This window comes from Microtus ochrogaster, chromosome 4 (genome assembly GCF_000317375.1).
Source record: "Microtus ochrogaster isolate Prairie Vole_2 chromosome 4, MicOch1.0, whole genome shotgun sequence".
In the NCBI taxonomy this organism is placed as follows: Eukaryota; Metazoa; Chordata; class Mammalia; order Rodentia; family Cricetidae; genus Microtus; species Microtus ochrogaster.
In genome coordinates, this window is record NC_022011.1 from 4,077,349 (window position 1) to 4,093,392 (window position 16,044).

At 43.8% G+C, this 16,044-nt stretch overlaps 1 protein-coding gene across 1 annotated transcript in view; it reads right to left on the reverse strand.

Annotated features, from left to right (window-relative positions):
* Positions 1–16,044, reverse strand: part of Tango6 (transport and golgi organization 6 homolog) — a 169,276-nt gene that overhangs the window by 16,094 nt on the left and 137,138 nt on the right. The window contains exon 18 of the mRNA XM_005345416.2: positions 9,008–9,121. Coding sequence (XP_005345473.1) covers positions 9,008–9,121 — 114 coding nt within the window. The remainder of the gene's footprint in view (positions 1–9,007; positions 9,122–16,044) is intronic.

Here is a 16,044-nt window from a genome sequence, read left to right on the forward strand (position 1 = left end):
CAGATGGTTGTGAGCCACCATGTGGTTGCTGGGAATTGAACTCAGGACCTTTGGAAGAGCAGGCAATGCTCTCAACCACTGAGCCATCTCTCCAGCCCCGGGTCTGAGGATTCTAACGCAGGTCTTCTCACCTGAGCAGCAGGCACTTTTACCCTCAGCCCTAAGCCTGGTTCTTCTTTTGCATACTGACTCACCTTAACGATGTCACATAAGGAACCCTGGATACATGATAAATCTTGTTTCTGATGACAACTGAATTAGACAGGAGGAAGAGAGGAAGATGCTAGACTTTCACTAGCTTTTGGCCAAGGTCAATTGCCAGAGGCAACAGGAAACCAGTGCCACTGCTTCCTGGCATTAGCTTTGGAAAACTATTAACTACAGTCTCTCTACAAGCCTTACTTTCTTCATTCACAAAAGGAGATGTCTGATTTTCTTCCCAAAGGTTGTTCCATGGAACAGTATTACTTGGCCACTTAAGATGGCAAAGAGTCCTTAGTAAATGAATTTAAGAAAGTGTTAGTCTCTTTGCTACAGAACTTCTCAGGCTCCTTACTAGGCCAACATGAACTGAATCTCTAGGACAGACCCCACTGGCTACAGTACTTCTCAAACTTTGACATTATTTCAAAGGAGCAACTCAAGAGGTTACTATGCCAATGGACATCTTTGTGGTATGTAAATTATCTCTAAGGTTTCTTCCACTTCTCAAGAGAGTCTTCTTGGGCCTTTTGGATCAGAATGAGAAGGATGAGGAAAAGGCTTTCTATGGAAACGGAAGTATTCAGACATCAAAGCCAGGTCTTCCACATGGGGATCCATGTAAATGGGGATGTGGAGGAAAAGGAAGGGAGACATTTTCAGTGTTAGGGTTTCAAACTGCCACCTACTTTAGCACTAGAAGAGGCTAAGAATTTCTAATTCAGCGGTTGCAGTGAGGTGCTGAAGCCTAACCTTTGTACCATTGCTTCTCAAATCCATCATCCATGCCATACAGATTTGTCACTGTTGAGGAATCTATGGCTCCACTCATGTCCTCAGCACTAACCTCTCACAGGAGGTTGAACTTGAACCTGATTTTATATAGATCAGATATCCAACACCCCACTTAGCCCATGCAAACGGGGAATGGCCATTCGATCTTAGTTGGGACATCAAGTCTCTCCTCTGTAATGTTTGCCTTTAGGTCAGAACAGGACTCTGGTGTTAGTGCTGTAAGTACCATGTGCTGGACAGCTGTCCCACTGGGCCTGTGAGCAGTGACATTGCCTCACTAGGAAGAGCAAAGGTAAGAGGAGCAGACATGAGGTGCAGTCAGAAATCAGTCTGGGTCTGATTCCTGGCACCATCTCTGTGTTTCCCACCTTGTGATGGCTCAGCCCTCCTTTTATGAGCACAATAGACTAAAAGGTCCCTTTGCAAGGCTGGAGAGGTGTCTTGGTGGTTAAGAACATGGATGCTCTTGCAGAGGACCCAAGTTCAGTTCCCAGCATCTACATGGTGGCTCACAATCAGCTAATCCAATTCCAAGGGATCTGATCCCTCCTTCTGGTCTCTGTGGGTACCAGAATGCAGATATACATGCAGATAAAACATCCCCACACATAAAGTAAATTTTTTAAAAAAGAAAAATTTAAAGTCCCTTTGCTTCAGTTAGTTTATGCTAGGTGTTTATTATTTTAATCCAAACAAAATTCTGAGTATAGTTATGCCTGTCCTTCATACTTCTTGAAAGTAAAGTGCACATGTTCCTCTTGAAACCCCACTGAGATGACAGTAAGGGTGTTTTTTGTTTTTGTTTTAAGTGGCACTACCTAGAACAAAGAGAACTAATATGGTAACAATGGTCACAGAAGATCTGATGCTAGAAAGCAGTTGGATGAATCTTGGAGTCATAGTTCTGATTTTCCCAGGAAAGCACAGCTTTTCCTTGGTATTCTGGCAAATTACTAATAGCATCCTTTTACTTTTACATAGCTCAGTTTGGAAGATTGTCTAATTAATTAATTAACTAAAACAGGCATGGTAGTACATGCCTGTAATCCCTTAGCACTTGGAAAGTGGAAGCAGGAGGACCAGAAATTCAAGGTTAGTCTTAGCAACCCAGCAGAGACAAGGGGCTTTATTTTGTGATGATGAAAATGTTCTGGAAATGAATGGTAGTGATGGCTGCATACCTTACAAATATACGAAAGTGATGAATTCTTTAAGAGTAAATTTTATAATATATGAATTATATGAATTTAAGAAATTGTGTGAGAATAGAATACAAGCTGTGAGGAGCAGCACATACTCACTGGACCTCTTTCTGTGCCAGCAGCAGCGGCCTTCTAGAAGCCTGTCCCCACCTGGCTTGTTCTTGCTTGGCCTTTCTCAAGTTGCCAACTTTGGTTGGGTTGTGTCTGTGCTTGACCTGACACCTTTCCACTCCTGACACCCTTTATCCCTGTTCTCTCAGCCTCCTGGCTCAGATCCTTGGACAAATGTACCCCTGAAACATGCTCTTCAAGACTGAAGGGGACCTCACTTTACTCTCTTTAGCTCAAGGGTCTGGGGCTATGACTTCATAGCTGCAATCCCACACACGCATCTCATGTCTGGCAGATGATGAGACCTTGAAAAAACAGGCACTAATTGATGACTAAACACTGTTTTCGAGAGAGGGTTTCTCTGTGTAGCCCTGACTGTCTTAAACTCTGGTCTTCATGCTTGTCATATCCTAAGCCATAACTCTAGCCTCCTGAAAACATTATCTTAAAGCAAATAATTGCACTAGTAATGCATAAAAACGGACAACAGTCATGGGTCTAATTGCCCACACTGACAGAATTTTAAGTGACTTCTTTTTTGTGGGGGGGGGGGTGAGGGGTTCAAGATAGGTTTTCTCTGTAGCTTTGGAGCCTCCAGGGAACTCACTCTGTAGACCAGGCTGACCTCAAACTCACAGAGATCTGCCTGCCTCTGCCTCCCGAGTGCTGGGCCGCCACCAACTGGCTTAAGTGACTTCTAAACGATTGCCTAGAGATTCAAAACGTGGCAACATCTAACTCATGGCTTCTCTGAGCAAGCTGTCAGAAGGTTGTTGTGTTGGTTCAAATGAGAATGGCCCATAGACTCATATATTTGAGTATTTGGCTCCCATTGATAGAACTGTTGAGGTGTGGCCTTGGAGGAGGTGTCTCACTAGGAGTGGGATTTGAGGCATTAAAAGCCCATGTCATTCCCAGTTAACTCTCTCTGCCTTGTGCTTTTGGATCAGATGTAAGCTCTCAGCTACTGCTTCAGCACCATGTTTGCTACCATGCTCCCCACCATGATGGAAACCCTCTGGAATGGTGAGCCCCAAATTAAATGTTTTATTTTATAAATTGTCTTGATGATAGTGTTTTTTTATTTTTATTTTATTTATTTATTTTTTATTTATTTTATTTTATTTTATTTTTTTTTTGGTTTTTCAAGACAGGGTTTCTCTGTGGTTTTGGAGCCTGTCCTGGAACTAGCTCTTGTAGACCAGGCTGGTCTCGAACTCACAGAGATCCGCCTGCCTCTGCCTCCCAAGTGCTGGGATTAAAGGCGTGCGCCACCACCGCCCAGCGATGATAGTGTTTTGTTATAGCAATAGAAAAGTCACTGAGACAAGAATGATGACTTTGTATATTGAGCCATTTGTCCTATTTTGTTTGTTTCAAGCCTGACTTAATTTAAGGAGCCAATCAGACCAGGAGCACAATTTTCAAATGCTTGTTCCCACACATTAAAAGCAATGTTTAGCTAGGCACGATGGCATACTACCTTTAATCCCAGCACTTGGGAGGCAGAGGCAACAGATTTCTGAGTTCAAGGCCAACCTGATCTACAAGAGCTAGTTCCAGGACAGGCTCCAAAGCTACAGAGAAACCCTGTCTAAAAAAAACAAAAAAAGAGTTAACTAGTAACAAGCCTGAGCTATTGGTCAAGCATTTATAATTAATATTGAGTGTCTGAGTGGTTTCTTGGGAGTGGCTTGACGACAGAAATTTCTGCCAACAAGAAACTTTCCATTTGATCTGTCTCTTTATTTTTTAACTCGAATCTGTTTTTGTCAGTGTTAAGTCACACCACAGTCTTTACTTGGCCTAGACAGACTAGCACCAGGTGAATCTAAAACACAAGCGCTAGATTCCACCTTCTAGTGTTGGCCATAAAGACTTCTTTTCTAAGGTCCCTACAGTATCACATGCCTCGTCAAATAACTCTTCAATCTGTCCCTACAGTGAAAGCCAAGGAAACAGAAATCCTCTGCCCATGATGGTCCTCTAAGCCTGCATGCCTCATAAGAACCAGCCTGCTCTCCTCCCTCTCTCAGGGAGCAGTTCTCTGTACTGGCTGGATGGCTGCTATGTGAAGGAGTGCCAGCTTCACAGGACGGCCTTCAATTTCTACTCCTTAGTTATTGTTTCAGGACCAAACTTATGAATATGTATATCTAAACATTTCTAATACATAGGATAAGTGAGTCACTGGGCAGAGATCAAGCCTGGGAAGAGGTGGTTGTTATGCTGCACCGTCTTTATTATGCTGCTTAGCTCACTTTTCTGTGTTGAGAGGCCTGTTCTTAACTCTGAAAGCAACATGTTACAGGTCAGAACATGCCATGCCTCCTCTCTTGGTTATTCCTAGTAAATTTGCTTTTCAGTCACCGTGAGGTAGATAAGAGTTTAAAGAAGGTAACTTCTGGCTTCTTAACTGTCATGATATATATTAAGCACATAGGGGTCTAAAGCTAAATCAAAAAAAGAGATCTTTTTTCTTCAGTAAGAGAGTGAGTGCAGATTTTGTTTTGACTGCCACTAAACACTCTGGCTACTTTTGAATGAACTAAAAATTACCTCATCAATTAGAGGCAGAGATGGTTTCCCTCTTATTCCCAATCCATCTCCCTACCTCCCTGGCCAGTTGCTGTAACCACAGAGATCCTGGGCCCAACACCCGCAAGCAGCAGATGAAACCCAGCACTATCTTTTGGCTACCTTTAGCTGGAGAGATGGGGATTAGCAGAACAGAAAGGAAAACTTCATCAACAGAGTAGCATTTTTACTTCAGCTGTTTCTGGGGGCAAAACAGCTTTCAAGAGAAATGTCAGTGTAAGCTGAGCAGTTCTCTCCACTCCTCATTACAGTGGCCCCAGTTATAATCACAACCACGGTGACAAGATTTAACACACCTGGTCTCAAGGATGTAGCGGGGGAGTTAGGCATCCATCCATCCCATTTCCTTCCTTCACCCACTGAGTAAGCACAATTTGTAAGTTTCAGTGAGTGTGGCCCAGAGGTGTGAACAACAGGAGAGGCATTTTCTATTGACACCACTTTTTAAAAGCGACAGTGATCGTCAAGGCCACAGGTTAATTCCTGTTTGGTGAGGCAAACAGTGCTGCTTTCATTAGCTATACGCAGATATGAGGCACTTAGATAACGTTTCTTTTCTTTTTCTTTCCTCCTCTTCCCCGGGCCCTCCCGTAGCCCATGTTAGTCTTGAACTTGGTTATGAAGCCAGGGTTAACCTGATCCTCCTGCTCCCAACCCGAGTGCTGAGATTACAAGCACACACAGCACACTCAGCTTTTAGATTTTAGGGTTCCTGCTTCAGCTTTCATTGTTCTCTAACTCACACACACACACACACACACACACACACACACACACACACACACAATTCTCTTTTATTGCGTATGTACATGTGTGCATAGCGTTACTCATACTTCATAAGAATTTTTCCTCTTTTGATATTGGGGTCAAACTTATTGCAGTATATAAGTGAGCTACACCCCATGTCCAAAGTTTTATGGATTTGTTTTGTTTTATCTGTGCAACCCAGGAGCACCTGTTCTGTAGCAGAAAGGGCTGAACTTGTGACTTTCCTGCCTCCAGATCTCAAATTTGGGATTACAAGGGTACAACACCATACTGAACTTAGATTTTTCTTTAAAAGGTTGTAACTTGGGCTGGGCGATGGTAGCACATGCCTTTACTCCCAGCACTCTGGAGGTAGAGGCAGGCAGATCTCTGAGTTTGAGGCCAGCAAGGTCCTCAAAGCAAGTTCCAGGACAGGCTCCAAAGATAAGAGATACCTTATCTTGAAAAAACAAACAAAAAAGTTGCAACTTATATTCTTTTTTTTTTTTTTTTTTTTTGGTTTTTCGAGACAGGGTTTCTCTGTGGCTTTGGAGCCTGTCCTGGAACTAGCTCTGTAGACCAGGCTGGTCTCGAACTCACAGAGATCTGCCTGCCGCTGCCTCCCACTCCCAAGTGCTGGGATTAAAGGTGTGCGCCACCATCGCCCAGCTGCAACTTATATTCTTAAATATATTTTATTATTTATTATCTATTTATTTGCATGCACACGTGCATCTCTGTGCATGGGCCTGAGGAGGTAAGAGATATGTCAGATCTGCTGAAGCTAGAGTTTCAGGCAGTTGTGAGCTGCCCGATGTGGGGGTGCTGGGAATTAAACTTGGGCCCTCTGCAAGAATAACATATGCTGGAACTGAAGAGATGGCTCAGCGGTTAAGAGCACTGTCTGCTCTTCCACAGGTCCTGAGTTCAATTCCCAGCAAACCACATGGTGGCTCCCAACCATCCATAATGAGATCTGGGTCCTCTTCTGGAGTTCAGGCATACATGCAGGCAGAAGACTATATATATAATAAATAAATAAATAAATAAATAAATAAATCTTTCTAAAAAAAAAAACCAACAACAACATATGCTGTTAACCGCTGCGCCATTTCTCCAACCTCTTAGATCATCTTTTATTACTAAATACTTTTAGACTGGTAGAAGATTTTAATATAGAATCCTTGTATTCCCTACTCAATCTTTCCAGTTGTTAAGGATTACATAAACAGTGATACTGACTCGGGACCCAGCTCAGCGCTAGCTAGAATGAGTAAAGCTCTACTAGGTTCAACTCCAATTCCAAAAAGAAAAAACTGCAACAAGAACAACACAAGGACCACGATGTATTTACTGGAAGCATCATAGATTTGTTGTTGTTTGAGATAGGATCTCGCTGTGTAGCCCAGGCTGGCCTTGAGTTTATGATCCACCCGGCTTGCCTCCTAAATGCTGGGATTTTATGTATACAGCAGTATACTTAGCCTAAGTTATTTTCTTGAGTGGCAGAGGATGGAACCCAAGCTTTTCTGTGCTGAGTGCCAGGCAAGTGTCAGATCATCTGCACCCCAGTCCTGTAGATCTTAACAAAGATGGAAAGTACAGAAGTTTCTTAATTCTTGTTTGTACAGCAGGTTCTGAACAAAAGCTGTGTGTATACTACAGCAAGTTATTTAATTCTAGGAACCATCAGTTATGTGCACATGTCCCTGTCTTATCACCAGACAGACTAGGTGAGAACTCCATCACTGCACAATTCTTCCCCTTGTGAGTCAGCTCGGCCACTCTTCCCACTTCCTTTGTGTCACTATTAGTCACAGCCCCAGTATTCATTTCCTGCCATCGTCCTCGCTAACTAAACTTTGATTTTGTTTCAAGCAGAAATGTGCAGGCTAAATGCAGCATGGAGACACCTTACCGTGGGGGTGGTTAGGTGAGCAATGACTGAAACAAAGTAAGCTGAGGGGGATGATGCTAGAAAACTGCCCACCGCCCCACAGGATGCAAAATGCCTACAATTGTCTTTCTCTCACCTTCTTTATTTCCCATTTAATCAGTTCTAGGGGCCATGCCTACTGCAGCCACACTGCTGCTAGGAGACAACGGGCCATGACAATCCAACAAACACTGGCCTTTCTATAGCTAAGTTACTAAGAAACACACAGTTCTTGTGATTTGATAAAAACAAATCCTCACTTGACGAGCCCACCACAATCAAGCTTTTCTTTTCTTTTTTTTTTTTTTTTTTTTTTGGTTTTTTTCGAGACAGGGTTTCTCTGTGGCTTTGGAGCCTGTCCTGGAACTAGCTCTTGTAGACCAGGCTGGTCTCAAACTCACAGAGATCCGCCTGCCTCTGCCTCCCGAGTGCTGGGATTAAAGGCGTGCGCCACCATCGCCCGGCCTACACAATCAAGCTTTTCTAACTCACAGGTGAACACGTTCATGCCACATGAGCCCATGCAAGCCCAACCTTACCCTAGGCAAGGCACATGTGAAGGCAGAGAAGAGCAGCCGAGGGTGGCAGACAGGGAAGTGGCCGTTTGGAAACCAGCTGCCAGGCTGAACGACAACAAGTAGGCATTTATGGAGACAGCGAGGCTGTCAAGGTCGGAAGGGGATAACTAAGAGTGCCCACATGTACAAACAGGTGTTGGTGACCTGATACGGTGAAACACAGGCATGAATAAGCCTCTCTGTGACAGAACAATCACTCTCACAATGGCTTCCCGGAGGTTTGGTTAAATACTGATGTGCGAGCCGCAGATCAGTCTGTGGGTGCCAGCAAGTGAATTATTAATGCAGACTCTAATCTGAAAGCAGTTGGGGAGGTGGTTCCATTAGAAGCAAGAGGGAAACTCATTTTGAGTTCATTCACTCTCAGCACACATTTCGATTCATAAACTTTCTTCCTGTATTGGCCATACAATGGGGAGAGGTCCAACCAAACCACTTGAAGGAAAGAAGAAAGTATAATTTACGCCACAACTCAGAGCTGGAAAGGAAGTCTCTTAGATGAAGCCTTCCATCCCTAAGCATGAACAGTGAAGTGGGTCAGAAAGACAAGCCACCAGAGCTCAGGCTGCAGAGCAGGGTGAATGCGCTCCAGCTAGCTCACCGTGGAGCCTGCCCTGAGACTGCCAGGACTCACAGCCTGGTTTTCCCGCAGCAGCTACTGTGCTGCTAATGCATCATAGAGACTCTTACTGGAGATGCAAGTCATACCATTTTCTTGCTATGAAAACCCCAACTCAAATCTAAGAAAGACGTTTAAGCTGAACCTGTACAAGGAAGACTGGGTCCCAGAATAACACAAGGAAGGGAAGATGCACGGGGGAGGGGGGAAGCTGGCTTACCTCAGTTGCTTTCTGGCTGAGTCCCCGCAGCAGCAGCACAACCACATGGATCGCGGCTCTGCGCACTTGAACATCATTGTCGGTCTTAGCTACAGCAATCAGGCAGGCTGTCACCTAGGAGGGTGAGGGAAGAAGTCAATAGGAGCCAGGATTGCGTAACTACCTGTAGCCTTTCAACTGCGTTCATCTCAATTACACACTACCTAAGAGCAAGCTGGCTTAGAAAGGGGTGGCTTAGTTTTCTCATGTTCAATGAAGAAGGTGAGATCAGTGGTAGAGGTCCTGATACAGCCAACTGTTTCTGGAAAAAGTCAAAATCTGGTTTGAAATTCAAGGAGTGGGAAGGCATAGATATCTACAGAATATGTTTTCAAAAAAGGCAAGGCCAAATGCAAGTATTCCCTAAAATTGGGGAAAGGTGTTATGTGCTTATCTTTAGGAACTTTCCATCAGAGGAAGGACAGATGGGCCAGAGCAGTTTCTAGGGCCTGAGGACCACGAGGCTCAGCTAAGCAGCTTCGGAGTTCCTGGGCTGCCATGAGACGGGTATGCCATTAATGACAGTCTCAGCACAGGGCTATGAGGAGAGAGACACTCATCTCCCTCTGCATGTCCACCCAGTCCTTCAAACCTAGTGTCCGTTCTAAGAAGACAGCATGGCCCGTTTCAGAGGTGCTCTGCCTGCGTCTCTTCCTTTGTAGACCGGATCTTTCAGCACTCAGGCACTTTCAAAGACAATTCCATCTCAGAAAAGAAGGACTAGAAATTACCTGCAAACATGGTGTCATGTGGGCCAGTGAGATGGCTCAGAGGGGACAGGTGTGAGCTACACAAGCCTGGTGTCCCAAGCTCTATCTCTAAAGTGTTATAAAGGGGAAGGAGAGCCTGATCCCTAAAAACTGTCCCTTGACCCCCTGCACTAAAAGAAAACATGGTGCCATACACACAGCTAATAATTACACGTGATAAAAATGAGACAGTGCAAGGCTGGGGATGGCGCTGCTGGTAAACTGCTGTTGTGCAAGCTTACCTGTTGTGCAAGGACCTGAGTTAGAAACTGGTACACACAGAGGAAGAGGAGGAGGGGAGGGGAAGGGAAGAGACACAGAGAGAGATTCTAAATCCTGCGCCAGTTATCCTACCACTGCTCCTCACAAGCACAAAGATACTCTAAAAGTCTGTAAGGAGACACCATTAACAAGATGCCTTTCTGAGGCATTCAGGCAAGGCTTAAAAGGAAAAACATAACTTTTGTGTGTCACATGGCAGTAACAAGCTGCAAGTATGTCTAAATTATTCAATTGGTTTCTCACATACTTTTGCTATTAGGTTTTCATTGTGTGCTTGTATTTCTTGGCCAGCAGTGGAGGGAATTCTAGCCATGATAAGAAAATAGCCAGACCGTGTACTAGAAAACATGTATAAATACTTATTATGTTCAAAGGATGGGGAATACAGGCACAATGAGGAAACAGGCTTGTGTAGAAATTTTAACTATGCAGGTTGTATTTTTCACAGCTTTCAAACAGTTGGGCAGAGTTCAAAGTACCTAATTAATCAGTGATGGCAGAGAGATTAGAAGAAGGAGGCTTGTTCTGAAATATAATTGCATCTGTGATGCGCTGGCATTCCATCAAGTTAAGCATCTAATAGACACACTTGCAGTTTGAAAGGGAAGAAAAATCCCAGAAACTGCAACCCACGGGGAACTGCTGTTCAGTAAGATCTAGGAAGCTGCTTCTCTGCTTTGGACCTGGGACCCCCAACCCTAAGGCCAGCAGGGGCAGCTTCCATGCCCCTGGCATTAACGGCAGAAGCATTTTAGTTAGGAATTCCTTGGGCCACCTCCAGGGAGGCAACAATATAATAGCTACCTTCACTTTCAAGCTTAGTATTTACAAGGTAGGAATTGAAGACAGAGAAACAAGTTAGAGCTAGGTTGTAGTCTTTCCAGACACACGAAAGTTTTTCTTACTTGGTTTCATAACATAGGAAGCCAGCCCACAGCAACATCACAAGCAGAGGTTTTGAGTGACTGCCCCTGTGCCTCTCGAGGTTTAGCGTTGGGTGCAGGATTCCAATTTGGGAGACCAAGGTTTCCCCTTCAAAACCCTACTGGTGCCTGCTTTTGCCTCCACTGTTCTGCCCCCCTGCGCCTCTCAGTACAAGCCTGGTTCTGATAGTTAAGCTACAATTTGGATATCTAGGGAGAAGAATCCTGTTTGGAGAAGGGCTTTTCTCTTCAAAGTTAATTCTTCAATCCCTATGCTATATCTTGAAGGTACAGTGGAAAAAACTGTCCAGGACAATCAGGAAGAGGCCTAAGATCAGAAGAGGCCAATGAACCTTTCTCTACACCTCTGACATGAGGACCACATTCTACATAAGGAATGGCTGTTCAAGGCAGTAGAATTTTTGTATGGCCTTGTATATGTCATCTAAAGGTCAGAACATCCTCCTGCTCAGGTCAAGCACTTGTGCCCAGCTCATACACTGCTTTCCTGAAAGCTGGTACCATGGATTTCTGCCTAACACTAGAAGTGGGGAGCTGGCTAGGCTGTTACCTTCCATTTTTCTAACACTCCAGGGCTAGTCTCTCACCTTTCCAAAGACAGACTCAACATTGCCTTCCATCTCTAAAAGCCTTGGTGAACCAGAGACATGATGTAAGGTCTTTACTAATTTATAATATTCCCAGTTTCCATTTCTAAGCTTTCCCATAGGACAGAAATCCACTTTGGATTAATTTGGGACACTTGCCCTGAAGGTCAATGCACTTATCCTAATGAGTGATTGAGTGATACTGCTTGCTGAAGGCTTCCTCTTCACAGGCAGAATCATGGAAGCCATTTTCCCTTCTGAAAGTCATACAGAAGGGAAGATGATGGCTGCTTTGGAAACATTAGTGGCCAGTTTGAGAAACTGAACATTTCATAGGAGCCACAGAAATAAGGAAGATCATCACCCCCAAACAGCTGGCACACACCTCTATAAGGAAGACTATGTAAATAACGACAGTAAAATGGCAAGATTACCAATAAGCACTTTGGAAAACCCCAGGAGAGAAGCTACTAGAGTTGAGGTGTGCGTCAAGAAGCCATGACCTCAGTGTTCCAGCGTCCCTTTCTCCCTTTCCTTGAAGCTTCATTTGTTAAAATCCAGTTGCTGTGCTCACATGTCTGAAACTGGATCTACTGGAGAACTATAAAGCAATGGTTATCATGAGCTCAGCTTACTCATTTAACCTATCAGAAATAAACTGTGATGGTTACTTGAGCTTCTTCAGGGTTCCCCAAAGCATCAGTGGAGTCTCACTGCAGGTACTTTGTTGCAACTGCACTGATGGTGGAAAAGCCTGTGATCAACTCAGAGCATGTGCTACTTTGAATGAGAATGTCCCCACAGGCTCTGGCATTTCAACACTTGGTCCCTAGTTGATAACGCTGTTTGGGGGAAGCTCAGGAGCTGTGACCTTGATGGAGGAGGTACATTAAAAGGGGCAGGCTTTGAGTTTTTTCCTTGCATCATTTCTAGGTTGCTCTCTTCATTTTATGGTTATGGTTTAAACAGCGAGCCTTGCCAGACGTGGTGACACACGCCTTTGATCTCAGCACTCAGGAGGCAGAGACAGGCAGATCTCTGTGAGTTTGGGGTCAGCCTGGTCTACACAGGGAGCTCCAGGACAACTAGGGTTACATAGAGAGACAATGCCCCTACAAATAATAACAACAAAACAAAGACAAAAACAAAACAAAAAAGGAAGAAAGATGTATGCCTTCGGCTTCCTGTTCCTGCCTTCACACCACCATCATGGACTCCAGCCCCCCAGAATTGTAAGCCTGAATAAGCTCCTTCATATATAGGTTGCCTTTGTCATGTTTTATCACAGCAATAGGAAAGTAACTAATAGAGCAGTGACTCTGTACCTGCCTCAGAGCTCAGTGTGTGGAGTTTTGGGCAGTCATTAAAGTAGGCTCTTCCATGTCCTTGTCACCTGGGACACATCTTATTTGCTGGATTGAGGACAGGCCTCTTCCTGCACTGACTTAAATCACAATACTTCACACAGTGATAAAGATAAAAGCCTATCAAGATTTGGTTTCAAGTAACATAGTGCTTAACATGAACAAGAAGTTGTGGAAAAAATGATAATGTACTCTAAACAGGCTAAATCTTGACACCAACAAAGAAGAAAAACTTGAATTTCCAGTAGGAAGAGAAGGGGAAGAGCTGGACCTATACTTTCTCCCCCCGCCAGCCAACACCATATAAACTACAGAAGTGTTCCCAATCTGGACCACTCACAAATTAGGACAGTTCTCTTCAGATGCCACAGCTAGAGGGGCGAATGTCCCCAGAGCAAAGAGCATCAGAGGGGTGTTTGGTGCTAGTTCAACTTTCTTTTTCTCTTTCTTTCTTTCTTTCTTTCTTTCTTTCTTTCTTTCTTTCTTTCTTTTTTTTTTTTTTTGTATTTTCAATACAGGGTTTCTCCGTCTGTGGTTTTGGAGCCTGTCCTGGAACTAGCTCTTGTAGACCAGGCTGGTCTCGAACTCACAGAGATCCGCCTGCCTCGGCCTCCCGAGTGCTGGGATTAAAGGCGTGCGCCACCACCGCCCGGCTAGTTCAACTTTCTAACAAAGTGGATTATGAACCTGCACTTCTTCTGCCTTCCTAACACTTATCAACATGACTTCTCTAATACAGGGTCCCAGCTCTGTGTGAGCCCTGTGCTTGGTCTAGTGAATCATCTGTCCTGTCCATTGTAGACTCTACTGACATGTCAGACTGCAGAGCAGTCTCTTCGAGTTAAGGTTCCTTCAATGTCAGCACTTGAGGCTAGGGACCTCTCAGACAACAGGATCAGAACCTTCATTAGGCGCTGAAGAGCTAATAAAAATGTCTCAGCGATTTGAAATAAATTACACCACTGCATTTCTTCTGCTGTCTTCTCATCTCGCACAAAAGAAAACCCCACAGACTTTGCAAGCCCTATGTGGATTGGCCACTACTTTTCCAACGCTGGCTCCTACTGTTCTTTCTCTCACACTCCTCTCTCCAGCAACAACCCACCTGGAATGTTGTCCTCCAGGTACATGGATCACCTCTTTCTTTACATCTTTGCTCAAATGTCACTCAACAGAAAAATCTGCTTTGTTGGAGTGGATCCGGCCTTGTTGGAGGAAGTATGTCACTATGGGGGCAGGCTTTGAGGTTTCCTATGCCCAGAATACTGTCCAGTGTCTTAGTCAACTTCCTGTTGCCTCTGAGTCAAGATGTAGGACTATCAGCTCCAGCATCATGTGTTCCTGCACACCACCATGTTCCCTGCCATGATGATAATGGACTGAATTTCTGAAACTGTAAGCCGCCACCCAATTAAATGTTTTGTTTATGAGTTGCCGTGGTCATGGTGTCTCTTCACAGCAATAAAAACCCTAAGACAGTGACAAAATTCAACAAAATCTGGCACTTCTTAAGTGCTATAAACCTGTGTTAGCTCCGTCTTCTATATGCTGTGGTTTCCACGAAGAGAAAGGGAAGAGTCTAGAGGCTGAGAAAGCAAGCTGGTGTTCAGGTTTGGGTTCAGTGATGACAATATGCAGGACTCTTCTATCCGGCCTCATCCTGTTACAAAGGTATGGCTACTGGCAGCTCTGAGCTGAGCAACTTGGCCTGGCCTGTGTGACCAAGGAAGATCAATGCTAGATTTGCCTAAGATTTTTTGGTAAATAGAAATGACTCACAGATGAGCAGAGAATGAAAAAACGTTAGTCTAGCTCATCCTCAACGTTTCTTCAGATGTGTCAGCCGCATCAGGGTCTTTGTAGCAATTTATTAGTTGTTTTTAAGCAAGTGTGAGGAACCTGGAACTTAGATTCTAATGACAGGTTGAGCACGTCTCTTCTGAAATGCTTGGGACCAAACTGTTGTGGAGTTCAAATTTTTTTGTGTAAAATTTACATATACATAATGTTATCCAAATATGCAATTTAATTATATTTCACATAAATTTTAGACACCTAGCCAGAAGGTTAATTCTATACAACCCTTTTTCCTACCTGAGATAGGGTTTTTTCTGTTTAGCCCTGGCTGTCCTGGAACTCACTCTGTAGACCAGGCTGGCCTCAAACTCAGAGATCTGCCTGCCTCTGCCTCCTAAGTACTGGAATTAAAGGTGTGTTCTGCCACCACCTGGCCCTATATAACATTTTATGTAATTTTATGAAATTGTACCAAGTTTCATGGTTTAGAAAAATTTCCAACTGTGACATTATACTGTTATTAGCATTTTGGATTTTAGATCATCTTGGATAATTTTGGGTTTTAGAGGGATGCTCAATCTGGAAGACATCTTTCAATATGAGTATGAAATAAACAGGGAAATTAAAGGCAACAAATCATTACATCAAACATATAGATTAATAGGGAATCAATAATTAATATGATCCCCAAAGGACTCTATGTTCTACCACAGAGCTATTAGGACATATATATTTATTGCTGTGCTATTCACTACAGCTAGGAAGCAGATCTAGCCTAGATGTCCATCAAGAGATGAATGAGCTGGGCCAGGGTGGCACATGCCTTTAATACCAGCATTCAGGAGACAGAGGAAAGTGGATCTCTGTGAATTTGAGGTTAGTCTGGTCTACAGAGCAAGTTCCAGGACAGCCAGGACTACATATAGTAAACCCTGTCTCGAAAAGAAAGGGAGAGAGGGAGAGAGAGACAGAGACAGAGAAAAAGGAAATGAGTTACATATATATAGTGAGAAAAGAAAGATGAAATCATAACATTTGCAAGAAAATGAGCTGAACTGAAAATTATCTTAAGGGAAGTATCTCACATTTAAAAAGACAAATACTACCTGTTTTCTCTCACCTTTGATCAAATATTTTATTTATATGTGTCCATTCATGTGTGTGTGCATGTTCATGTATATGCACCCATGGCCGTTGTGTATACATGTTCATGTATATGCACCCATGGCCATTATGTATACATGTTCATGTATGTGCACCCATGGCCGTTGTGTA